The sequence below is a fragment of the Diceros bicornis genome, chromosome 32 (genome assembly GCF_020826845.1).
Source record: "Diceros bicornis minor isolate mBicDic1 chromosome 32, mDicBic1.mat.cur, whole genome shotgun sequence".
Taxonomy (NCBI): Eukaryota; Metazoa; Chordata; class Mammalia; order Perissodactyla; family Rhinocerotidae; genus Diceros; species Diceros bicornis.
This window is the reverse complement of record NC_080771.1, coordinates 37,679,103-37,704,502: the sequence shown is the minus strand read 5'-3', so window position 1 is coordinate 37,704,502 and position 25,400 is coordinate 37,679,103. Positions and strand designations below refer to the sequence as shown.

Here is a 25,400-nt window from a genome sequence, read left to right as displayed (position 1 = left end):
TCTTTGATTATTTCTTTGGTAATGTCTTTGCCTTTGTATGATAGTGGGCTTTGGGGATTGGTTCTCCAGAACTTACATTTTCTCTCATTTTTAAATTTCTGAATCTTTATTCTCTCTCCTTGAATTTTTCTAGACTTTACTAAAACCAATTTGCTTCTCATTCTTGGTTTCTCTTTTGTAGCACTCTGCTCTGGTTCTTGGTCTGTATCTCCTGAGGGCTCTCCAGTGGGCTGGGTAGGTGTGTTCCTGATGTGTCTGTTCTCTGCACTCCCTCCTGGTATGCATGCTGGTTCATGCTGATCTTCCTCTTGGGCTGCTTCTCCTCTTCCTGTGGTTCCAGCTCAGTTGAACAAGGCTCCCTAGCAGCTCTTGGGCCTTGCTCGACCACTGGTGTGTGTGGTCTGCATGGGGTGGCTGGAGCTGTTGACCCTGTGTCCAGCTGCACTGTGCTTTCCCTCCCAGAGCTGCTCCAGCCCAGCTGGGCCGAGCCCTCCCTGTCCTATGGACGCAGGGCGCACAGCACCTGTGGGAACTTTTACCAGCTGTGGCTTTTTCCATGTGAACTCCAGCTCTGATCTACATGAGCCCATTAAAAATGCCTTTAGATTCCCCATCGTTTGTTGCTGTTAGCTTGTCACTGGAAAAGGTAGAGTCAGGCCAACATTCCTAGAGTTTTTGCTGGACTATAGGCATTGCAGGAGCACCTATCACCTCTGCTGCGTCAGGTTTAATCTTGGAGGGAGCCTCTGTCCTGTGTGCCGTGTCTCCTGCCCTTGTAGAGGGACTTGCAGTGTGATGTGTGTAGAGAAGGGAGGACGAAGGCCCTGTGTGTGCTTGTTGGGGTGCGGTTTGGGGCTGAATCTGACAGTGATGCTCACACTTGACTGCTGCTCCAAAGCACCTTTGGGAGGGAAGACACCTCATCGTCCTTGTCCAGGGGCCTCATGTCACATCTGTCCTGCCAGCCCCTTTGAATGGATTGTTTCTCCAAGTCCACAGAAGCAGGGTCCCAGGGCAGGTGGGAAGGACACCCTGCCGGTGGATGCCACGTGAAGCTTCTGTGGGCTGTGTGCCACTTGCAATGTGGACAGGTGCAGGGCCAGGTGGCCTCTCCCACCCCCATGTGACCGTGGGTCAGGGGGCTGGCTGCAGACAGCTATTGGTTCCACTCCAGGCTAAGTGGCATTTTATTTGGGCTCTGACACATGACTGCCAGGCAATTGGTAAATTCCTTGAGCCAGCAGGTAGGAATCATGCCTTTCGTTCCAGAGAATGTGCCAGCGTCTCTTTTAGAGGACTCCCCCTACTCCAGTTCTCTCAAATGCTTTCCCGAATGGTCTCTGTGTCCCTGACAGCCTGTGAAGCTGGAACAGCTGCCATCAGTTTGGAGGTACAGGAACGGGGCCTGCATCCAGCAGCCTGTCCCCAAGCAGGAGCTGGTCAGTGGCTGAGGCAGGCCTCAGACTGGTTGTGCTGTCCTCAGCCACCTTCATGCTGCTCTGCAGACGTCTCCCAGAGTGCTGCTGCTTTGGTGCTCAGTGTCGAGTCTGTGTGTGTCCCAGTGCACTGTGGAGTGTTTCGTTCTGACATGGACTAGAGCGTCCTGAGTTTAAAATGGACTTCTGATACTGGAAGCAAGGGGATTCAGGCTGCACTTACCAGAGTCTGAGCAGGGACAGCCAGGTACCCTGCTGGGAGAAGACGGCCTTCTGGAGTGAGGCTCGGTGGTCACCTGTTGGGTTGTGGTCAGCTGTGGAGCATGTTGATCAGAAAGCCCTGGAGCCCAGGTTGAGACAGCTTCAGAACTTTCTAGAAGGGAAGACCCCCAGCCACAAAGACTGTCTCCACTGTGACTGCTCTGTTGGGTGTCCCAGGCTCTTCCTGAGTTTAACAATGAATGCCTAGCATTGAGCAGGGAAGACTGGGGCATCACAGCAGCCCCCACCACATAAAGGATCCATAGAAGAGCAGCGCTCCAGAGCCTGTCTTCTGATGTGTGGAGTCAGCCCTGCCTCAGAAGGAGTCATGGGCGTTGATGAGAGTTGCTGGTGGTTCCACTTTGTCTGCATCATTCCCTTTGCTGGGCAGCCAAGGGAGAGGCTGATGAGATGGAGGGGCACAGGGTGGTGTGGAGCCCGAGGGACCGTGCAACCTCTGGGAGGGTTAAGATGACCAAGTAGATGGAAGAGGATGAGAGTGTATCTGAGCCTCTGTTCTCATCTGGTTTGTCATTGAGAAAATAACAGAGTCAGGGTGGACCAAGGTCCCGTTGGCCATGCAGCTCACCAGTTGGGTCCTGTGAGGCACAGGGTGGGTCGACCCAGTGCGTCCAGCTCTCTATCTAGAAACTCAACTAGAATGCGTCACCGGCAGCTCTGAGCCTCTGTCCCTTTGAAAGCCCTTATGAACCTCGTTTCAATGACTGCACCTAAAGAGATGAGTCTAGTGTTGTAGGACGTACCAGGCCCTGGGGAGTTAGCATCGTGATTATTCTCGTATTCCTGACTAGTTCTGAACATTGAGGTGTTTGTAACCAAGCACCATGCCCAAACACAAGGATGTGGGAGTGAGGTAGCCTGGGTGGTCTCGGCTTTCGTCATGAAGGTGGGCTGAGGAAACACGTGTTACAGAAAAGAAAACCAGGCACCTGGGATGACACTCCTAACCTGTCAGCGGTGTCCCCAGTCCTTTGGGGAGGGGTGGGGTGGTGTCTTGAGGACAGTGGCCTTTTCAGGAGTGAGTGAGGCCAGTGGGCGAGCCCAAGACACAGCACACTTTGCCAGCTACCAACATGTAACGTCCTTCGGGCCATTCTGGTGAGGTGTGGGCCTGCCCTCACTCTGTAACAGGTGGTGTGGAATTAGCTTGTTGATTGTTTACAAAATGAAAATACTGGCAAGTGTCTCCTGGTAGCAAGGGACTTGCTCCCTGAGGTTTCAGTGTTAATTTTAATACCAGCAGTGACAACCATAACAGGCACCATTGGCGTAGCGCTTCATGGTCTGCAGAGTACTTTCAGAAACGGTGGGGGCTCTTTTGAGGGCCACTGTGGGAAACCTTCAGGTGACACCTTGTGGGCTCGACCTGGACTTTCAAATATCATCTCCATCACTGGTCCTGGGCCATGGCGAGCAGCATTTGGCCCAGGTGTAACACCCACTCGTAAAGCACCTGCTCTCAGGGTGCCATGAACGTCGAAGAGATCCTGGATGAGCAAGCTGAAAACTAACATCGCTGCTTCCTCTTGCTCCCTGGCGCTGTGGGTGTTTTTAAAGAGAATGAGGCTGTGGAGGTTGGGGGCAGTTATTCTGGAGAAACATCACCTTCTCTTCATGCTGCTCTATAACCATGGTGCTGCCTTGCCCAGGGAAGTCAGAAAGGAGGCAGGCCTTCAGTTCAGGGGCTCAGAACTCTACCTCCAGTAGAGAGACTACCTGGCACAGCCAGCTCAGGGACACTGAGTGAGACCAGTTGTTTAAAGAATGAAGTGGCCGTCTGTATGCCCTCCTGATCCAGACGCTGTGAACTGGCTGTGCGATCAGGGTCCAGGAATCGTGGGGCTGCACTGCGTTCACACCTGGGCTGTTCCAGGTGTTTCCTGCACGGTCTCCACAGACTCACGTGTGTTCACATCCAAGAGCAGGAGAGTTGAACTTTCTGTGATGAGTTCACTTGATTTTTCCATCATGAGAGCAGGCAGTCAGGATTTTTTAGAAATTTAACTTCTGGATAATCTTTAAATTTCTACTGAAACGTTGCTGATGTGTTCCCAGACAGCTGTGAGTTTCTACAGCTGTCCCTGCGTCGGGCTCTGAGATGCCATTCCTCCAGGCTGAGACGTTCCAGTTTTGTGGTGGAAAATTGGAAGAGAATGTACAATTCTTAGTTTCAAGTAGAGATAAAATGTCATTTGTGGCCTCAGCCATTGGAGAGCGTGGATGGAAATACCCAGGCCACCTGCACTGTGTCCTGGGGGAGGAAGTGAATAGAATTGGTCAGCCTTGTCCCTCCCTCCCAAAATAAGCTTAGATATGTTCTTGGGTCAGTTAAGTACCAAGAGGGTACTTGGTGAGATTTTAGCAGTTAATAATGGAAAAATAAGATGGGATCTCCAGAAGGCACGGTGAAGGGTAGATTGGTCTTGAGCGCGCTGAGAGCAGGCAGAAGGAGGTGGGAGTGCCGCTTACAGAATCAGACTTCATACGTGATGGAGACTGTTGAATTCCAGGTGAGTCAGTTACAGAAAGTACTCACCCAAGATGGCATGGCGCACAGGGCGTGTTCATGTGGGCAGAGGAGGTGAAACACTGCACATGATCTGTTAGTATATAATGTTTTCTGACTCTGACTATGAAAATAAGGCGTGAAGAGGAAGGCAGTGGCTTTCAGGAAGGTGACAGTAGATATACTTTCTCCTGTTCCTCCTGCCACGTGCACCTCAGATGCTGGGCAAGATGCATGGAACAAACATGGGAGGACTGGAAGGTGGCGAGGAGGCTGTGTTCTTGGAGTGTCCTTGTAGAGCTCAGTTGATGCAGCCACGGGCGGAGACCTGGAAGGAAGTTGATTATACTCACAGGTCCCAGAGAGAGGGCATCATGTGCTACACAGGGCAACCGGGGGGAGCACCAGGGTGGTCAGGAGGCAGCAGGCAGGAGTGAGAGGAAAGCCTTGGCCAGACTCTGTGTTGGGGTTTCTGTGGGAAAGGCAGGGCAGGGTGAACAGCTTGAGTATCTCTGCGGGCTGGGCTGTAGGGTGGTATCCAGTTGCCTGGAGGCCAGAATGGTTTACCTTTGGGGGAGATGATCGGCTTGTGTGTGAGGGTGAGAGAGGGGGTGGTTGGTGTTTTTTTGTGTGTGAAAGGCGTGCCCACTTTGGGAGCCCTTAGCTGTCTCTGAGAACGGGCTAGCTCTAGGAGGGGCAGTCTCTCCCCGGACAGCAAACTTCTAAAGATATCAAAACATCAAAAAATACAGAAAATAAAAAATACAATTAATACAGCATATGTCTTGGGATTTCCTGGGAAATACAGGGGCCAGGCCTCAGGCCCATGTGCAGGGTCTGGCTCAGTGGGTAGGAGTGGGCGCCAGAGCTGCCTGGACCTCCTCTGGGACTCCCTCAGGGTTTCACGTGGCTTCTCATCATTTTATTTGAGAGAAGTTGGGGAATTGAGTGTGCTTGGTGCTTTTTGAAAAGCAGAATGATTCTCATTTTGACCTTCTGTCGGGGGAGCAGTGTGGGAAGGGAGTTGCCTTCCCAGGTGGTGAGTGGGTATTGAGGCCGTGGCCAAGACGGTGGTGGCCGTGATCTGCCGGACCTGAGGGACAGGGCGCTGCACCTCTGGGTGTGACCTTGCCCATGCTGCAGAGCCTGTGTGGCGCCGACCCCGCAGAGCAAGGCCAGAGCCACTGGGACCCAGCATGCACTTCGAGGTCCAAGGTGCTGGCCACCACTCCCAGAAACACGGCATCGCCTTTGCAGGGTGATCCTGTCTTTATCTGTGAAATGCTTGCCCCACTGTATTCCTCTGTCACAGAATGTAGATGTTCCTGTTGGGGTTGACCACCTGGGTGGGGCATCCTGAGAAGGTCCTTTCCTGGACGCTGGTCCCGGTGTGGAGTGTCGCCCCGGACAGAACAGCTGGTTACGTTCAGTCCATCCTGTTACATGAGTATGAGATTTCCTGAGTTTTGTTTGACAAATCTTAACACTCTGTGTCCTCTCTTTTTGAAGCAGACAGTTGATGATGAGGCGATGGCCGTATAAATGAAGGTCAAGTGAGGGGAGAAGAACGATGCCCAAGGGTGGGTGTTCTAAAACACCACAGCAAGAAGAATTTCCTCTCAGCAACGACATGGTGGAGAAACAAACGGGGAAAAAGGTAACATGTCTAACTCTCTTCCTCCTCTCCTCTCTTCCTCTTCCTCCCTCTCCTTCTCCCTCCTCTTCTTCCTCTCCTCCCCCTCCTCCTCCTCCCTACTCATCTTCCTCCTCCTCCCACCCTCTCCTCCTCCTTCCCACTCCTCTTCCTCGTCCCCTTTCCTCTTCCTCCTCCCCTCTCCTCCTCCTCCCCTCTCCTCCTCCCCTCTCCTCCGCATCCTCCCCTCTCCTCCTCCTCCCCTCTCCTCCTCTCTCCTTCCTCCTCTCCTCCTCCCCTCCTCCCTTCTCTTCCTCCCCTTTCCTCCTCCTCTTCCTCCCCTCTCATCCTCCTCCTCCTCCTCCCTTCTTCCTCCTCCTCCCCTCCTCCTCCCCTCCCCTCCTCCTCCCCTCCCCTCCTCCTCCCCTCCCCTCCTCCTCCCCTCCCCTCCTCCTCCCCTCTTATCCTCCTCCTCCCCTTTCCTCCTCCTCCTCCTCCCTTCTCCTCCTCCTCCCCTCTCCTCCTCCTCCCCCCTCCTCCTCCCCTTTCCTCCTCCTCCCCCCTCCTCCTCCCCTCTCCTCCTCCTCCCCTCACCTCCTCCTCCCTTCTCCTCCCCTTTCCTCCTCCTCCTTCTCCCCTCTCCTCCTCCCCTCTCCTCCTCCTCCTCCCTTCTCCTCCCCTTTCCTCCTCCTCCTCCTCCTCCCCTCTCCTCCTCCTCCCCTCTCCTCCTCCTCCCCTCTCCTCCTCCCTTCTCCTCCCCTTTCCTCCTCCTCTTCCTCCCCTTTCCTCCTCGTCCTCCTCCCCTTTCCTCCTCGTCCTCCTCCTCCTCCCCTCTCCTCCGTTCTCCTCCCCTTTCCTCCTCCTCTTCCTCCCCTCTCATCCTCCTCCTCCTTCTCTCTCCTCCTCCCCCTCCTCTCTCCTCCTCCTCCCCCCTCCACCTCCCCCCTCCACCTCCCCCCTCTTCCTCCCCACCTCTCATCCTCCTCCTCCCCCCTTCTCATCCTCCCCCTCCCCTTTCCTCCTCCTCCCCCTCCCCTCTCCCCCTTCTCTTCCTCCTCCTCCTCCCCTCTCTTCCTCATTCCCCTCTCCTCAGCACAGTCACTGTGTCTAGACCGGGATAAGGGCTGGAATGTCTCATTGCCCCCTCTGGGTGTCCCTCGCTTCAGTGGAATCATGTCTCTCCTCAGCCCCATCTTGGTGGGATGTCCTCTGCAGCTAGCATGGAGAAGGTGCCATTGGCTGGTGGGTGTGGACAGGAGTGATCCTGCCAAAGAGGTCTTGCTTCCTGTAAGGATGTGTTTATTATTTGGGGACCCAAGTTAAACTTTAAGTAATAGGTTTATGTATAGAAATTACTGTCTAAGATCACTTCGATTTGGCCCCACGTGTCTGTCCCCCAGGACCACAGGATTCCTGTTGTGGTTTCAGTGAGACCAAATTTGACATTTAATCATATTTGAGTTATCCTGACTAGAAACACTACTGGATAACTTTATTTCCAGTTTGGCTTGTTCTCAATGTGAATAGGAAAATGGGATGTAAATCTAAATCACCCTATCTTATTAATGTGCTGTTAACGATGGGCTCTGGGCATGCACTTGCTGTCCTGTGGTGCCGTGGGGTGATACTGGGCTTGGGGACGCCCAGTGCATGGTGACCACGAATGCATCAGTTATCTGCCCTGAGACTAGGTTCCTCATCTCCACAGTACGAACAGGAACATCTTGTACAGGTGCGGGTGAGGTGAGGTACCAGTGCTGGATTGCCCGTGGGGTTGCACTGTCCTGCCGTCACCACCCTTTACTCCTGCCCCTTTCTCTGCCTCCCTGGACGCCATGGGGCAGGCCGTCCACACTGTGACCGGTTTGACTCCAGCTCCAGGCCTCAGTGCTCAGGGGGCACCTGGCTGCTGTCCCTGCTTGCCCATCCTGCTTCTCCCTGCCCTCCTGCCAGGCCCCGTCTGTCCTGGTGCTTGGGTCTGAGCAGCAGCCCCCAGCTGCTGCTTGTGCCGTCTCTCTTGGTTCTTCCTGCTGCTGCTGCGTGAGTTCATGCCCGTATCTCTGGTGATGTTGCATTTGGTGGGGTGTGAGGATAGCATGTTTTCCATGTGAGAAAATGAGCAAGCAGAGCCATATGGTTCATTTAGTTTAGGTTAACTGTGAAGCAGTCCGTGAACACAGATGTGCTCAGGTGCTCATCAGAATGACCAGGTGGGCCTCAGAGACCCTGATGTCTGGGCAGTTGTGTCCACGAGTCCTTGCCCACTTGCTCTGTCCTCCAGGCCTCACGCTGTGTGCAGGAAGCCACAGCATGGTACTGGAGGCAGGCAGAGCACACATGGGAGAGGTGCACATGGCTGCGAGGCCTGCAAAGGTCTGGGTTGGGTGCAGCTGGGGGTGGGCGTGTGCTGCTGTGCCCATGAGGAGACAGAGCTGGTGGGGCAAACCTGCCGTGGGCGAACTTGATAACTCCTACTGTGGTGGCTAAGAGCCCAGAGTGTTGGGACGCCTTCACAGTGAATAGGCCAACCCTCCCTCCCCCCAAGCTTGTTGTGAGAATACATGAGGTGACACAGACTGACAGGGTCACTGCCTGTCCCTGTGCCATAGCTGCTACCACCCTGGTGGTTTTTATGGCATATCAGGATCTGACACGGAGGTGGCTGATAAAAGTTGAATTTAATATTTCAGGTATTCTTTTACCATTTAGGAAATGAAAACATTTTGTAATGTATATGTTGGTCCTGTTATGATCCCTGTTTTACTAGTGAGGAAAGCCCAGTGAGGTAAATGATCTCCCTGCCCCAGCCCCGGGGCTCAGCCAGGTTCTGAACCAGGTTTGCCCCGAGAGCCTCCTGGGTCCCGTGCCCGCAGCCCCCTGCTGTCAGCTCAGGCTGGAGCCCCGACGTCTCCAGGTGCACTGTAGGTGCAGCTAGTGCTCACTGTGAGGTCCTGGGCTTGACGACTTCTGTGAACTTCTTCAGTGAGGTATACATGCACGTCATGTCTTATATTTCATTCTTAAAACCTGGGACAATCACCATCCAGATCAAAAACACAGTATTACCAGCATCCGCAGGGCCTTCCTATACAATCTGCAGTGACTGCTCCTGACCAAAGTGACCTCTGTTCTGACTTCTGTCAGTGTGGACACGTTTTCACTGTTGGGATTTCTGAGAGGGGGTGGGTTGTTCAGCTGCGTCTGATGTATGTATGGGGTTCTGTCCTGTCGGTGGTTCTCCTCTTGCTGTGTGGTGTTCCATTGTGTGAACGGTCACCTTTTGCTGTGGAACGTTTGGGTTCTTCTCAGTTTGAGACACAACACCGTAATGACATGGACATATGAACGCTGGGCTTTTCCACAGTGCTCCCTCTGGCTTCATAGTTTGCCAGAGTGATTTTTCCAGCCCCATGCTCCCCACAGCTGTGAGAGTTTGGGTTGACCTACGTTCTTGCTGATGCTTGTTGTCGGCTTAAGTCACTCTGGTGGGTGTGTAGTGGCGCCTTGTGGTTTTGTCTGCTGGTGGTGAAGATGTTCTTCTACACTGTCTTCTCAAGCCTTCAGTCTGTGATGTATCTGGAGTTGCTTCTCTTTTGAGCTGTAAGGTAGGGATCAGGGTTTTTCTTCCCTGTGCATGTCCACATGGTCACTGGGGCTCATTGTGTTGCGGAGAGCCTTGGTCACCAGTCGGGGGCCCTCCGCTCCTGCTCTTTGTCCTGAGTCTTTGGTCCTTATCCAGGACTACCTGTAGTGATGACTGTTGTTTTATAGCTTGGTTTCTGGTAGTTTAATTTCCTGAGCTTTGTGTCCTTCAGACTTGTCTCTGGTGTCTTTGACATTTCCGTATACATTTCATAATAAGCTGGTTGATTGCCACAGAAAGCCTGCTGGGATTTTGATTGGATTGCTTTGAATGTAAAGATCAGTTTGGGGAGAATTGCCATATTAACAATATTGAGTTTTCTGACCCACGAATGTAACTCTCCATTTTTATAAGCCGCCTTCATTTCCTCTCAGTCATGTTTTGTAATTGTCTGTGGAGAGCTTGAATCTCTTCTGTTAGATTTATTCCTATGTATGTGATGTCTTGATATTAATTTAAGTGAATTTAATGTCATTGCCTAATGGTTTATAGTATATAGAAATCAATTAGTTTCTGTATCCAACATTTTTTTCTAATTCACTTACTGATTTGAATAGTTAAGTTGTATATTCCTTTGGGTTTTTCAGCTATACAATCATATAGTCTGAAGATTAAGACTTCTTTGTCATCTCTCAGGAAGAAAAAAAGGAAAATAGGGATGGAGCCCCATCTGATCCCAGAGGAGACCTTATTTTGTGTCCGACGTGTCTCCACGTGGTCACTGAGCCCAGTGCTGTGCCCCTGGAGTGTCACCATGTTGTCACCTGTATGCATGTGTCTTCACTGTTGTGGAATATTCCATCTATGACTGTGCTAGAATTGGTTTACCACTTAGCCTTTAATGGGTGATGGTATTTTTCATTTTTTTACTATTATGGACAAAACTGCTGTGAACATTGCCATGCTTGTTTGTGAACAGCTCGTTTGTGCTCACTTCATTCACTTTCGTAGAAACTCCAGGGGGTCCTGTCATGTCACTCCCACAGGCAGTGCCCCTGAGGACTGGTTGCTCTGCCACGTCCTTGTCAGCATTTGATGCTGTCCGCCTTTCTTGTTCTAGCCCTTCTGGCGAGAGTGTTGATATCTCCTTGTGCTTTCACTTGTATTTTCCTAACATGGAACACCTCGCCAGATATTAACTGGCTATGTGGATGTTTTCTTCTGCAAAGTGCATATTCAGATCTTGGTTCATTTAAAAAAATGGGTTGTTTTGTTTTCCTGTAGATGTGGTGATGGTTGGCATCGTTGCCTTGACCCCTCTCGGGAGCATCCCGTCGTCTGCACTTGAGCACGGGCTCAGCCGTCGGGTCCTAGAGGCCCTTTGTCAGGCCTTTTCTGCAGCTACTGAGATATGATTTTCTTTCCTTTATTTTCTTAATGTGGTGAATTATATTGATTTTTCTCCCTTTTTATTTATTTTTTTCTTTTATTTTTTATTTTTATTTTTTAATTTTGCAGTAACATTGGTTTATAACATTGTATAAATTTCAGGTGTACATCATTATACTTCTATTTCTGCGTAGATTACATCGTGTTCACCACCCAAATACTAATTACAACCCATCACCACACACATGTGCCGAATTATCCCTTTCGCCCTCCTCCCTCCCCCCTTCCCCTCTGGTAACCACCAATCCAATCTCTGTCTCTATGTGTTTGTTTATTGTTGTTATTATCTACTACTAATGAAGGAAATCATATGGTATTTGACCTTCTCCCTCTGACTTATTTCACTTTGCATAATACCCTCAATGTCCATCCATGTTGTCACAAATGGCTGGATTTCATCGTTTCTTATGGCTGAGAAGTATTCCATTGTGTGTATATACCACATCTTCTTTATCCATTCGTCCCTTGATGGGCACTTAGGTTGCTTCTAAGTCTTGGCTATTGTGAATAAGGCTGCAATGAACACAAGGGTGCATGTATCTTTACGCATTGGTGTTTTCAAGTTCTTTGGATAAATACCCAGCAGTGGAATAGCTGGATCATATGGTAGTTCTATCCTTGATTTTTTGAGGAATCTCCATACTGTTTTCCATAGTGGCTGCACCAGTTTGCACTCCCACCGGCAGTGTATGAGAGTTCCCTTCTCTCCACATCCTCTCCAACACATGTTGTTTCCTGTCTTGTTAATTATAGCCATTCTGACGGGCGTGAGGTGATATCTCATTGTAGTTTTGATTTGCATTTCCCTGATAGTTAATGATTTTGAACATCTTTTCATGTGTCTGTTGGCCATCTGTATATCTTCTTTGGAGAAATATCTGTTCAGGTCTTTTGCCCATTTTTTAATTGGGTTGTTAGTTTTTTTGTTGTTGAGATGCCTGAGTTCTTTATATATTTTGGAGATTAACCCCTTATCAGATGTATGGTTTGCAAATATCTTCTCCCAATTGTTAGGTTGTCTTTTCGTTTTGTTGATGGTTTCCTTTGCTGTGCAGAAGCTTTTTAGTTTGATGTAGTCCCATTTGTTTATGTTTTCTATTATTTCTCTTGCCCAGTCAGACATGGTGCTTGAAAATATGTTGCTAAGACTGATGTCGAAGAGCGTGCTGCCTATGTTTTCTTCTAGAAGTTTCATAGTTTCAGGTCTTACATTCAAGTCTTTAATCCATTTTGAGTTAATTTTTGTGTATGGTGTAAGGTAAGGGTCTACTTTCATTTTTTTGCATGTGGCTATCCAGTTTTCCCAACACCATTTGTTGAAGAGACTTTCTTTTCTCCATTGTATGTTCTTGGCTCCTTTGTCAAAGATTAGCTGTCCATAGATGTGTGGGTTTATTTCTGGGCTTTCAATTCTATTCCATTGATCTGTGTGTCTGTTTTGTGCCAGTACCATGCTGTTTTGGTTACTATAGCTTTGTAGCGTATTTTGAAATCAGGGAGTGTGATACCTCCAGCTTTGTTCTTTTTTCTCAGGATTCCTTTAGCTATTCGGGGTCTTTTGTTGTTCCATATAAATTTTAGGATTCTTTGCTCTATTTCTGTGAAAAATGTTGTTGGAACTTTGATAGAGATTGCATTGCATCTATAGATTGCTTTAGGAAGTATGGACATCTTAACTATGTTAATTCTTCCAATCCAAGAGCATGGAATATCTTTCCATTTCTTTGTGTCATCTTCAATTTCTTTCAGCAATGTTTTATAGTTTTCGGTGTACAGATCTTTCACCTCTTTGGTTAAGTTTATTCCTAAGTATTTTATTCTTTTTGTTGCAATTGTAAATGGGATTGTATTCTTAATTTCTCTTTCTGCTACTTCATTGTTAGTGTATAGAAATGCAACTGATTTTTGTATGTTGATTTTGTATCCTGCAACTTGACTGTATTCGTTTACTACTTCTAAAAGTTTTTTGGTGGATTCTTTAGAGTTTTCTATATATAAAATCATGTCATCTGCAAAGACTGACAGTTTAACTTCTTCCTTTCCAATTTGGATCCTTTTTATTTCTTTTTCTTGCCTGATTGCTCTGGCTAGGACTTCGAGTACTGTGTTAAATAGGAGTGGTGAGAGTGGGCATCCTTGTCTGGTTCCTGTTCTTAGAGGGATAGGTTTCAGTTTTTCACCATTGAGGATGATATTAGCTATGGGTTTGTCATATATGGCCTTTATTATGTTGAGGTACTTTCCTTCTATACCCAATACCCATTTTATTCAGAGTTTTTATCATAAATGGATGCTGTATCATGTCAAATGCTTTCTCTGCATCTGAGATGATGATGTGATTTTTATTCTTCGTTTTATTAATATGGTGTATTACGTTGATTGATTTGCGAATGTTGAACCATCCCTGCATACCAGGAATAAATCCCACTTGATCATGGTGTATAATCTTTTTAACATATTGTTGTATGCGATTTGCTAGTATTTTGTTGAGGATTTTTGCATCGATGTTCATCAGTGATATTGGCCTGTAATTTTCTTTTTTTGTGTTGTCCTTGTCTGATTTTGGTATCAGGGTAATGTCGGCTTCGTAGAATGAGTTAGGGAGCTTCCCCCCCTCCTCAATTTTTTGGAAGAGTTTGAGAAGGATAGGTATTAAGTCTTCTTTGAATGTTTGGTAGAATTTACCAGGGAAGCCGTCTGGTCCTGGACTTTTATTTTTGGGGAGGTTTTTGATTACTGTTTCGATCTCCTTACTGGTGATTGGTCTATTCAAATTCTCTACTTCTTCTTGATCCAGTTTTGAAAGGTTGTATGATTCTGAGAATTTATCCATTTCTTCCAGATCGTCGAATTGGTTGGCATATAGCTTTTCATAGTATTCTCTTTTATAATCTTTTGTATTCCTGAGGTGTCTGTTGTAATTTCTCCTCTTTCATTTCTGATTTTACTTATTTGTGCCTTCTCTCTTTTTTTCTTGGTGAGTCTAGCTAGAGGTTTGTCAATTTTGTTTATCTTTTCAAAGAACCAGCTCTTGGTTTTATTAATTTTTTTTTTCTATTGTTTTTTTAGTCTCTATTTCATTTATTTCTGCTCTGATTTTTATTATTTCCCTTCTTCTCCTGATTTGGGCTTTGTTTGTCCTTCTTTATCCAGTTCCTTTAGGTGCATTGTTAGATTGTTTATTTGAGATTTTTCTTGTTGGTTGAGATAGGCCTGTATTGCTATAAACTTTCCTCTTAGAACTGCTTTTGCTGTATCCCATAAATTCTGGCATGTCGTATTTTCATTTGTCTCCAGGTATTTTTTGATTTCTTCTTTGATTTCTTCGTTGACCCAGTCATTGTTCAGTAGCATTTTGTTTAATCTCCACATATTTGTGGCTTTTCTGATTTTCTTCCTATAGTTGATTTCCAGTTTCATACCATTGTGGTCAGAAAAGATGCTTGGTATTATTTCAATCTTCTTAAGTTTATGGAAACTTGTTTTGTGGCCTAATATGTGATCACTCATGGAGAATGTTCCATGTGCATTTGAAAAGAATGTGTATTCTTCGGTTTTGGATGGAATGCTCTGTATATATCTACTAGGTCCATCTGTTCAAGTGTGTCATGTAAGGCCAATGTTTCCTTATTGATCTTCTGTTTGGATGATCTATCCGTTGGTGTAAGTGGAGTGTTAAAGTCCCCTACTATTATTGTGTTACTGTCTATTTCTCTTTTTATGTCTGTTAATAATTGCTTTATATATTTAGGTGCACCTACATTGGGTGCGTAGATATTTACATGTGTTATATCCTCTTGTTGGATTGTTCCCTTGATCATTATGTAATGCCCTTCTTTGTCTCTTTTTACAGTTTTTGTTTTAAAGTCTATTTTGTCTGATATGAGTATTGCTACCCCGGCTTTCTTTTCATTGCCATTTGCTTGGAGTATCTTTTTCCATCCCTTGACTTTCAGTTTGTGAGTGTCTTTAGGTCTGAAGTGTGTCTCTTGTATGCAGCATATATATGGATCTTGTTGTTTTATCCAATCAACCACCCTATGCCTTTTAATTGGAGCATTTAGTCCATTGACGTTTAAAGTAGCTATTGATAAGTATGTACTTACTGCCATTTTTGCCTTTTTTTCCCCTCAGTGTTTTAATAGTCCTTCTCTGTTCCTTTCTCCTTCTATACATAATTGATGGTCTCTTTAGTTTGACCTCTGTCTGAAAGCTCTACTCTTTAACTCCCCTCCTCCCTCATTTTATGTTTTTGATATCATATCTAACCTCTTTTTTGTGCATTTCTATCCATTACCCTCTTATCATGGAAATAGATAATTTTTCCTATTTGTGGTCTTCTCTTTTCCCCTTAAATCAGTCCCTTTAACATTTCTTGTAGTACTGGTTTCTTGGTGACAATCTCCTTTAATTTTTGCTTGTCTGGGAAATTTTTGATCTCTCCTTTCATTTTGAATGATAACCTTGCTGGGTAGAGTATTCTTGGCTGTAAGTTTTTTCCTTTTAGCACTTTAAATATATCGTGCCACTCTCTTCTAGCCTGTAAGGTTTTTGCTGAGAAGTCAGCTGGTAGCCTTATGGGGTTTCCTTTGTATGTAACTTGTCTTTCTCTTGCGGCTTTTAGGATTCTCTCTTTATCTTTAATTCTGGACATTTTGATTATGATGTGTCTTGGTGGGGGCCTCTTTGTGTTTATCTTGTTTGGGGCTCTCTGTGCTTCCTGTACCTGGATGTCTGTTTCCTTCCTTAGGTTAGGGAAGTTTTCATCTATTATTTCTTGAAATAGATTCTCTGCCCTTTTGTCTCAGTCTTCTCCTTCCGGAACACCTATAACACGGATGTTAGTGTGTTTGATGTTGTCCCAGAGGTCCCTTAGAGTGTCCTCACTCTTTTTAATTCTTTTTTCTTCTACCTGTTCAGCTTGGGTAATTTCTTCTAGTCTTTCGTCCAGCTCGCAGATCCGTTCTTCTGTATCCTCTACTCTGCTTTTGAGTCCCTCTAGTGAATTTTTCATTTCCAGTATTGTATTCTTCATTTCTGATTGGTTCTTTTTTGTATCTTCCATTTCTTTGTTGACATTCTCACTGAGTTCATCTATTCTTCTCCCCAGATCAGTGAGCATCCTTAACACTCTTAGTTTGAACTCTCTGTTGGGTAGGTTGCTCATTTCTGTTTCAGTTAGTTCCTTTTTTGGGGTTTTGTCCTCTTCCCTTGCTTGGAATGTATTCCTTTGCCTCCTCACTTTGCCTCTTTCCCTTTGCTTGTGTCTACGTATTAGGTAGGTCAGCTACGTCTCCTGCTCTTGGATAGGTGACCTTATATAAGTGATGCCTTAGGAGGCCTGCAGTGTGCTTCTCTCAGTTCTCAATGTTCCAGGGGTGACCCCTATGTGGGCTATGTGTGTCCTTCTGTTGTGGCCTGTTTGCTCTCCCTGTAGGCGCCAGGGAGGCCGAGTTATGCTCCTGGTCTGCTGTTGTAATGCTCAGCTGTTTGTAGTTGTTGTGGGCCCTTCAGTCTCTTTATCAGGTGTGCGGAGCCCCAGCACAGTTGGCTGCAAGATCTAATACCACATTTGTGTTGCAGTATTTCTTTTAAGTGAGTAGGCCCCCAGCGTGGCAGGTTGTTAGGCTCAGGGGCTTACATTGCTCTAAGCCTCCAGCCTTTAGGTCTCTTGTCAGCTCTCTGAGGATTGCAGCTGGGTGGGGCTGGCCTCAGGCACAGGAGCGCCCAATTGTTTCAGGCTTTGTAAGGTGGGCAAAACCCCTATGTAGGTCTTTGAGAAGCACAAGTCTTCTGCCGCTGACAGGCCCTGCCGCCCACAGGTCCACACACAGTCAACACAGTCCTGCCCCGTGTGCTCGCCCCAACCTTCTCAAGTGGACCCAGTTTCTCCACAGTGGGAGCCCCACACTCTCCACCACTGCCCCACACTCTCCACCCGCTTCTTGTGCATGCCCTGCCCCACAGAAGTGGGCTCAGTTGCCAGGCTGCAGAGAATCCAGCCACCAGTCTATGCAGGCCCACAAGTTCCCTGAGGCTTGTTGTTGGGTGGGGCCAGTCTCTAGGGTGGGCTGCCTGCCCTGGCTGAGTTGGATTAAATCGGTGCTCTAGTGGGTGGGGCAGACCTGGGCTAGAAGGCCCCAGGGAGAACTCCAATGGCGTCTGTGTCAGCACGCCCACCCCAGGCCACAACAATGGCCGCCAATGTCCCCAGTCTCTGTAGAGGTCTCACCTCTCACCGAGATGCACTCAGGGCCTATCAGGTGAGTCTCTTTTCACCCAAGCACTGTACACCTTTCTTTCTGGTGATTTTTACCGTTGCTTTCTGAAATGCGTGAGTTTGTGCGTGGGCCCTTTAAGAGCCCGTTTTAATTTCTTTGTGAACCAGCTTTTCTGGGGGTACTCCCCAATGTTTTAGCAGCAGGCAAAGTCAGATATTATGCCACTCGTCTCGATTGTGCTGGGTCCACAAAATGCCCACAGTGGGAGCATTCCCCGGCTCAGGACCCCGCTCCTCCAGGGAGGGCTGTATACCTGTGGGTTGCTCCTGGGCAGCGGTGAGGCTGGCGGCTTGTGAAGGCGGCGTTTTTTCTCTCCAGAAGGGAATTTCTGCCTCTTCCACCTCAATTGGGATTGTCCTTTGTTGCAGGAGTTCCTCTTATCCAGCTTTCAGTTCTCCTTCAGGGGTAATTTTTCCACTAGTAGTTGTAAATTGGCTGTGTCCGTGGGAGGAGGTGAGTTCAGAGTCTGCCTATGCTGCCATCTTGACTTCTCTATATTGATTTTTAAATTTCTTGCATTCCTGAATACTTTGTTGTTGTTATTGTTTGTACTGTCTCTTTTGTATATCCATAGATCAGATTTACCAACTGGGCCAGGAGTTTTCTTGGTGGGAAGGTGTTTATTACAGTTGGGGATTTTGCTGATCGGTCCCGTCCTTCTCCCGGTGCTGGGTGTGGCAGGGTGCAGGTAATGACAGGTGTGCCTGTGTCTTGGTGCCTCAGGTAGACTGTTGAGGGAGATGGTGCATCCAGCATCTGCACGGCTCGGTCTTCTGGGAGTTCTTCCTCATTCCAGTGACGTTGCTATGCCTCAGGCTTTGCCCCACGGCCCCTCTTTGTGCTCCAGGTGCCCTCAGAGCTGGCAGTATGTTCTGGCAGAGACCTCCCTGGTCACTTGAAGGTGTTGCTCATTAACTGCCAAGGTTGTGGACGCTGTGGCTGACTGGTCGAGTTGGAGGACCATCAGGGCCACAGGAGGCGGGACTGCTGCAGTGCTCGGTGCTGGCGGGCAGCTCCTCCTAGGAGCACCCTGAGGGCCCCGGTGCTGTGAGGGCGGTGTGGGGGTGTGGCTGTGACTGCGCTGTGTTTGCCAGCAGCTTCCCTGGAGAAGATTACAGAAAGAAAGGTTGCTGGTGGGATAGGGCACTGTGTATTTGTAGCAGTTCCTTCTTCTGCATCACACCAAGTACTCTGACCCTGTGGCGGGCTTTGTGTGTGCTGCCTGCGTAGGGCTTGATGCACTGCTCTCCGTGGACAGGGCAGGGGCTGGGAGTGATGATGCCTCTCCCACACGGCTCTGTGTGTGCTTGGAGCAAACAGCCAAGGTGTGGGTTAGAATTCGAAAGACTCCACTGAGATGCCATCAGCCGGAGGGCTGGGGGTCCAGGACGTCCAGCTGCTGCAGCCAGTGAAGCAGGGGCTCTCGCTCTACACAGCTTATTCCACAGCTTATTCGCGCCCCCACCACCACCTACATTTTGGGATCGGGCTGCCCCACTCTTGCCCCCCAGGGCTCTGTGCATTACCATTTCCACCCAGGAGCTCTTCACCTTCTGTGGCGCAGAGCTGCACGGTGAGCGGCTGTGTGTACATCATGCTCGTCGTGCACTGAGCCTCTGCTCAGCACTGTCTCCCATTCTACAGATGATGAATGACATTGAGGCAGACACAGTGCTAGGCTTGCCCAGGGTTGGCCAGCTGGTCAGGGTGGGGCTGGAATTCGGGCTTCTTGGTGCTTACCCTGTAGGAGGACCAGGCCTGAGATTAGAACAGGGGAGGAAGGGGTGATGGCAACGCACCCCACCTGCTCTCCAGCCAGCTCTGGCTTTGGGGGTGGGTGCCTGCATGCAGGTTTGCAGCCATGGGCTCTGCTGTGGGACCAATGCTTGGCCTGCAGGATCTGTCCTGAAGACAGCCTCGCAGTGTCACAGGCCTGCAGGGAGGCCAAAGGCAGCAGGAGCACTGAGGGCTGTGTGGGCGATGTCAGATGGGGAAGGAGGAGAGCCTGCCCTATTCATGGAAAACGAAGAGTGCAGCATCTCAGGAGTTATACACGCTCCTGCGGCGTGTGGACACACTCCTGCACGGTGGGAGACCCAGGCAGGCAGGGCAGCTGGGCACCTTCCTTCCAGAGGGAGAGTTTATAACAGAAAATTGGACTCCACCTGTCAACACCTTTTTTTAAAGCTAGCTCTTGTATTGCATTATCTAATCTCTCCCTGGGAAAATGGGGTTGGAGGCAACTGTGTCTGCTCTGCTTTCTTCATATACACAAGAATAGTCGTTAGCAGCAATTTTTGAGCCTCCTCCAGGTTCTGGACACACAGACATGCACATGTATACATGCTCTGGACCTGAAGTGGGGCCGTGTGGGGTCACGGTCAGGGCTCAGCTGCAGCTCTGGTCTGTGAGGTGCCTCACTGGCGAGTGCGGCTATCTGGCTTATGGAGGAAGCCACATGTGCACGAGGCAGCAGGAGGAGCTGTTCATTGCTCAAATAAGAGATTTGCTTTTCCTGGCACATGAAATGAAATCGTAGTAGATGTGACGATTTGGAGAATTTAACTTGGGAATGATGTCTGAAGGGGTCACTTTCTTTTCTAGGATAAAGATAAAGTTTCTCTAACCAAGACCCCAAAGCTGGACCGCAGTGATGGAGGGAAGGAGGTGAGAGAAAGAGCGACCAAACGGAAGCTGCCCTTCACTGTGGGGGCCAATGGAGAGCAGAAGGACTCGGACACAGGTACCGCACCGCCTCCGCCCCCCCACTGTGTCCCCCATCCCCTCGCTTCCTCTTGATTGCCTCCAGGTCATCTGTACCACACCCGTTCCCACATCACACCTGCCAGACTCTTCTCTTCCGTAGAAAGTGTCCTTGATCCCCACCCCTCAGAGGTCTCCTGACACTGGACCAGCCTGGGCTGTTTCCCCAGGATGGGTATCTCCTAGCCTCTCTGCACCTCTTGGCTTTGTTCTGGGACCCCTCTGAGGAGTCCTGCTGCAGACCTGGGTTAGGGTCTGGAGTGAGGCCTCGTCGTGCCTTCTCCTCTTTCCTCATGTTCAGGGTGACTTGGAGCTGATAGGGAAGATTCAGACACAGAGAATTCCCGCAAGTGCACAAAGTAGAAACACTCCCCCAGCTCCCAGCACGCCCCTGGAGCCTCCCAGTATGTGTCCAGCTGTGGGCTTGACATGGCTCCTCTCCTGTGAGGCCCCCAGGCACTCCTGAAGGTTTTACATTGGAGGATAAACATGCCTTCCCTCAGGGTGACAAAAGCACATAAATTAAACCCACTTGTTTGAAATAAAAGCCAAAGGGAGCACTGAGAGTGAGCAAGAGCCAGTGCAGTCTTCATGCAGGTGCGGGTGGGCCTGGGGATGCAGAGCCAGGAGTGTGAGTGTGTGCGTGCGAGCACATAAGTGCATGTGCATGTATGTGAGCAGATGTTAACATATGTCTCTGAGCATGTGCACATCTATGTGTGTGTGCATGTGCATGTATGTGAGAGTGTGTACGTGTGTGAGAGCGTGTATACATGTGCATGTCTGTGTGTGCACACGAGGAGTTAATAGTACTCGGTGTGTGTACTTTCAAATTAGTTCCACCTTGAACTGCTCACGGGACACGCTGGGTCCAGGCAGGAACCCAGCCTCCCTCCTGCTGGCCTGCACTCTCTTCCTCTTAATCTTGGTGCTCAGGGGCCCTCCCAGCTTGCTGGTCGTCTGACTGCTCCGCAGACTTGTAGGCCAGTCATAGGCCGGGGGGAAGGGGTGCCAAAACCCGGAGGCCACAGAGCCTGGGGTGAACTCATAGAACCGTAAGGCTGGCCTGGCTTCCCCGGAATGCAGCCATAGGGCAAGGAGCAGAGGCCCTGCCAGGACGGGTCGTGTGAGGGCTTCCTACTGTGAAGGTTTGTCAGGTAATGGGAAAGTGGCGGGTGCTGAAATGAGATAAACATAATGAGGAAATTGGGAGAAATGGCAGAGGGCACAGCCTGGGAATGAGTGTCTGTGTCATAGCTTTTATTCACAAGGTTGCAGGTTCCTTCTCCTCCCCACCCCCATCCTGTGCAGGATGCCCCCCGAGCGTATGTCCCCACAGGGTTCACAGTAGCCAAACAGAGACTTTGGTTAGTTAAAAGGCAGCAAAATGGATTTGGTTTTGCTGGCTGAGATAGGAGGAAGGTGGCAGGGCTGTGGGATCCTTCATGAAGGTGTGACCGAGCCCATGGCTCCTGTTGCTGAGTTGGCACTTTGGAGACAGGAAGGAGAGGTGCCGATACTCCGCAGAAGAGCACTGGAGTAGAGGAGGGAGTGGGTAGGTGCGCGTGGACGTGGGGCTCCCGCCAGAACGGAGGGGCTCACAGGGATTCTGTGACTCGGGCTTCAGGTCCAGAGGAAATCAGACCAGGCCTGGACATCCTCTCTCTTGTTTTTGGTGCCTTTGCCAGTTTTGGTTGTAGAGGGTGTGGTGTTGCTCTTTGGTTCTTAGCTGTCTGGATGGTAGGGTCTGGAGGTTGGCGTCAGACCTCTGGGACATTCCTCTGTACCCTGGGAGCCTTACTGTCAGAGTCACGGAGACAGTGTTAGAGCTTCCGCTTCTGGGAGAAGGTGCTCAAACAGAGTTGACAGGGCTGCATTACCCTGAGCGTGCCCCAGTGGGCGGATGTCTGTAGGCTGCCCACCCAGTTCTGGTTGGTAGGATTTCTTTGCAGTGACAATTTGATCGTGATGGTGGCTTCTTGGGCCTGTGCTTCCAAAAGGACTTACAGATCCCTCCATTGACGGGTAGCACCTTGGGGAGAGGCGGCTAGGTCGGTTCTTGGAGTCCATGGGGGTTCCCTGGGCTGTCTAGGAGATCCTCGGGGCATGTGGGGAGCGGCCACTTTTCTTCTCCTTGAGGGCAGGGAGGGAGTCACTGTGAGGTAGGAAAAAAGTGAAGAACATTTTGAAAATCGACTTTTCCAGGCAAGGACTATGTTACAAAATCTCAATACACATGAAATACAGTATTTGCCGTCTTATTCTGTTTGTTATCCTTTGAGGGCAGATTTTCATGAGTAACTTTCTTGTATACCTGCTTTGCTAATGTAACAAACTAAATTTTCCAGTAAGATGATTCTGGGGAGTGTCAAGCATCTCATGCATCAAGAGCCTCTTAAACTAGGGATCGTGGTGCACTCTGCACAGCAGCAGGAGGCATGCTGCCCGGGGCCCAGGCTGCCCTGCAGGCCCAGGTTACTTACGCACAGGTTCCCTGTCTTCCTACCTTCACTTCCTGGTGAGCAGGACCTCTGCGCCAGGCACTAACTCCCCGCTAACCACGGGAACGTTTCTTGCACAGAAATGGGGTGAAGTGTGAGAGGTGCACACTCTGGCCAGGAGCTGCCCATCCACCCTCAAGGCTGTGCCTCCCGCTGAGTTAGGAGGAGGGAGAAGCCACACGGGAGACCGGTGTATAAGAATCATTAACTGACGGGTGACTGAGGTGAGGAGACTCTGGTCCCCTCGGGCCAGGCCAGGCTGAGGGGGCATCTTCAGGAGCAACAGACCTGGAGGGGCCAGGAGGGATCCGCAAAGGATCATGACCAGGTGCGAGGCATCTGACTGTCTCGCCCTGCCCGGCCCCTGCTCCTGCCATGTCCCTCCAGTGCCCTCTGCTGGGAAGATGCAGCCTGGCGCTCACTGTGAGGGGGTTGCAGCAGAGGGCTCCAGAAATCCCAGTTCTGATGGCAGATAGTGTTTCTTCAGCTGTGCCCTTCTGAGTGGGAAGAGGCTGATGAGCCTCCCCCTAGACACCACCACACTGCCTGAGAAGGTTCTCCTGTTTCCTAGACCCACAGGAGTGGCCGCACGTGACCCAGGCCATAGGAGGCCGGCCTCTACAGTGCTTAGTCAGGGCTGGGGGCGTCCTGCCAAGAACAATACGGCTCCGTCTGTGGTGAAAGCTGGAAATACTCTGCACGTCCAAGCCCGAGCAGAGTCAGTCCACCCTGAGGTCATTCATCCTTATAGCTGCCTGCATAGTACCCTGGACTCCTCATGTCCGGGTGAGGCAGAAACTGCTTCCCCGTCCTTCCAGAAGTGCTGCACAGCTTGCCAAAAGCCAGGTCTTTGCAGTGTGGGGTGCAGGGTGGGGCAAGCAGGCTTGCACATGCCATCTCAAGGCCCCTCCAGCCCAGGCAGACCCAAGACCCAAGGCAGGTCTGGCCATCTGTATAAGAAAGACAAGCAGGCCCAGAGACAGCTTCTCCTGTGGCCTCAGAAGAAGGCAGCCACTCAGCCAGAGAGGAGGCACGTCCCTGCAGACGGCCTTTCCGGGCAGGTGGTCTGGGGCGGCCCTCCTGCCCAGCTCAGCCTGCCTGGTCTGCCCACCGCTGCCTTGATACCAGTCTCGGTGTAAAGCCTTCTACCACCTACAGTGTTCATGATGAAGTTACCTGGTGGTTGGGACTTGCTTCAAATTATACTATTCTGTCTACTTTTCATATATTTAAATTTCCCCACAACTTAAATCTATAAGTAAATATTGTTTAGGTTGCTTTAGATGACTGCCTCCCCTGCTCAGGCTCCTACACAAGCCTCCTGCCCCATCACGGTGTTCTGTCCCTCAGTCTGAACACAGCCTTGCTGCTTCCTGCACCTGTTTCTTTGGAATAAGGAAAAATGAAGATTTTCTTATTTTGCTTTTCCCTTGTGAGTAAGACTCTTGTTTCTGGTATGTGGTGTTTATTCAGAAGCTCTGAAATGTGAACTGCTCATCATTCAGTGCTAGGGATTGGGGAGACTTGTGTCCCCTGGTTCCATAAGAGGAAAAGGCTGGCTTTTGTTACTTCTGCTCTGGGGCTGTCCCGGTTTGTGGAAGGAAGACATTGGCTCTGCTGCTGGCATCTGCAGGACTTCTTGGAACTCTGATCACCGTGCCCTGCTGAGTGCTGGAGGCGGCGTGTATGTGATGACAAAGAGGCTTCTCCCACTTGTTTGCTCGCTGACTGAGTGCTAGACCTTGGTGGACAGAGAGCAGGGCAGCACTGTGGGAAAATGAGACCACTGTGAAAACTCGGGCAAGAAAGGACCTGTGCCACCCGCAGTGTGACCCTGGGAGCTCTCAGGACTCGGTGGGTGCATTCTGACAAGACCCGCAAAACCGGAAGGACTGGTGTGGGGTGCTGTAGCCACACGCCACAGAAAGTCCTGCCTTGTCTTCACTGCGCGCCTGATCACCTCCCCTCTCAGCAGAGTCGAGAACCACGTCTCTATGGCTGTCTCAGCGCACTGCGTGGCTAGACTTGGGCCTGCCCATTCCTGGCCCACCACCGCCTTGGGAAAGGTGACCGCTGTGACTCTGGCCTGGTAAGGCCAGGTGTTGGGGGTCACCTTCCCATGGTCTTGTGAAAGAAGGGTCACTATCTGAATAAGGATGAGTTCTGCTATGCAGAAAAGAGATGGGATGTGGAAGTTGGTGAGCAGAAGGAGCTGAGGGGGCCCAGCAACAGCCTTTCTTGTGGTGGTTGGAGTGTAAGGGTGAGAGGCCCCTGAATAACCATGCGTCGTCACTCATGAAGAAGCACGTTCAAGTAGGATACTTTCAAATACTTAAGAATTCCATGTGATTGACCTCTGGTCAAATTATTTCTCAGTTATTTTTCCTCTCTAAACGTGAGCAGTTTCTTGTTATACAGAGGGGAGTTTGGACCAGCAAAGGAAGGCTCTTTCTGTTTAAAATTCTCTATTTGCCCCGGTTGCAGAAAAGGTGTGAATCCACAGAGTATCCTGGGCTCCCTCAGGGCCCTTCATAGGGGTGCTCTGGCTGGTAGCCAGGCCATGCTGTCAACGTAGTGTTAGGTGAGTTGGGTCCTCATGACCACCCCGGGTTCAGTGATTTGCTGGGAGGACCCCCAGGACTCCGCATGTAGTTTTACTCATGACCGAGACTGATGACGGTGCCCAGATCCCCAGCAAAGTCAGCACAGGGAAGAGGCCTGGGCGAAGTCCAGGGAAGCTGGTGACAGCTTCCAGAGTCCACTCCCCGTGGAGTCACAGGACACACTTATTTCTCCGGCATGGAGTTGTGACGACACCCGGGGGTATAGTTGACCCAGGAAGCCTGTGGAGGCGAGGGCAGCAGGCTCAGGGTGGCAGGTGGAATGAGGAGCCCATCCAGGCTCCACCCTGGTAGATACTGTGGGATTTTGGGCGTATTTCTTCATCTCTCTGTGCCGCTCAGTGT

General features: G+C 49.8%; 1 protein-coding gene across 6 annotated transcripts in view; it reads left to right on the top strand.

Annotated features, from left to right (window-relative positions):
• The window catches only part of ANKRD11 (ankyrin repeat domain containing 11), a 211,712-nt gene that overhangs the window by 158,322 nt on the left and 27,990 nt on the right, over positions 1-25,400 (top strand). For 4 of the 6 annotated variants that reach the window (XM_058528493.1, XM_058528489.1, XM_058528488.1 and 1 more), the window contains exons 3-4: positions 5,734-5,881; positions 19,775-19,913. In XM_058528493.1, the coding sequence (XP_058384476.1) occupies positions 5,795-5,881; positions 19,775-19,913 (226 nt within the window). In that variant the 5' untranslated portion in view covers positions 5,734-5,794. Of the gene's footprint in view, positions 1-5,733; positions 5,882-19,774; positions 19,914-25,400 lie in introns of those variants that run through there. The other 2 variants (XM_058528492.1, XM_058528491.1) reach the window with 1 other exon arrangement.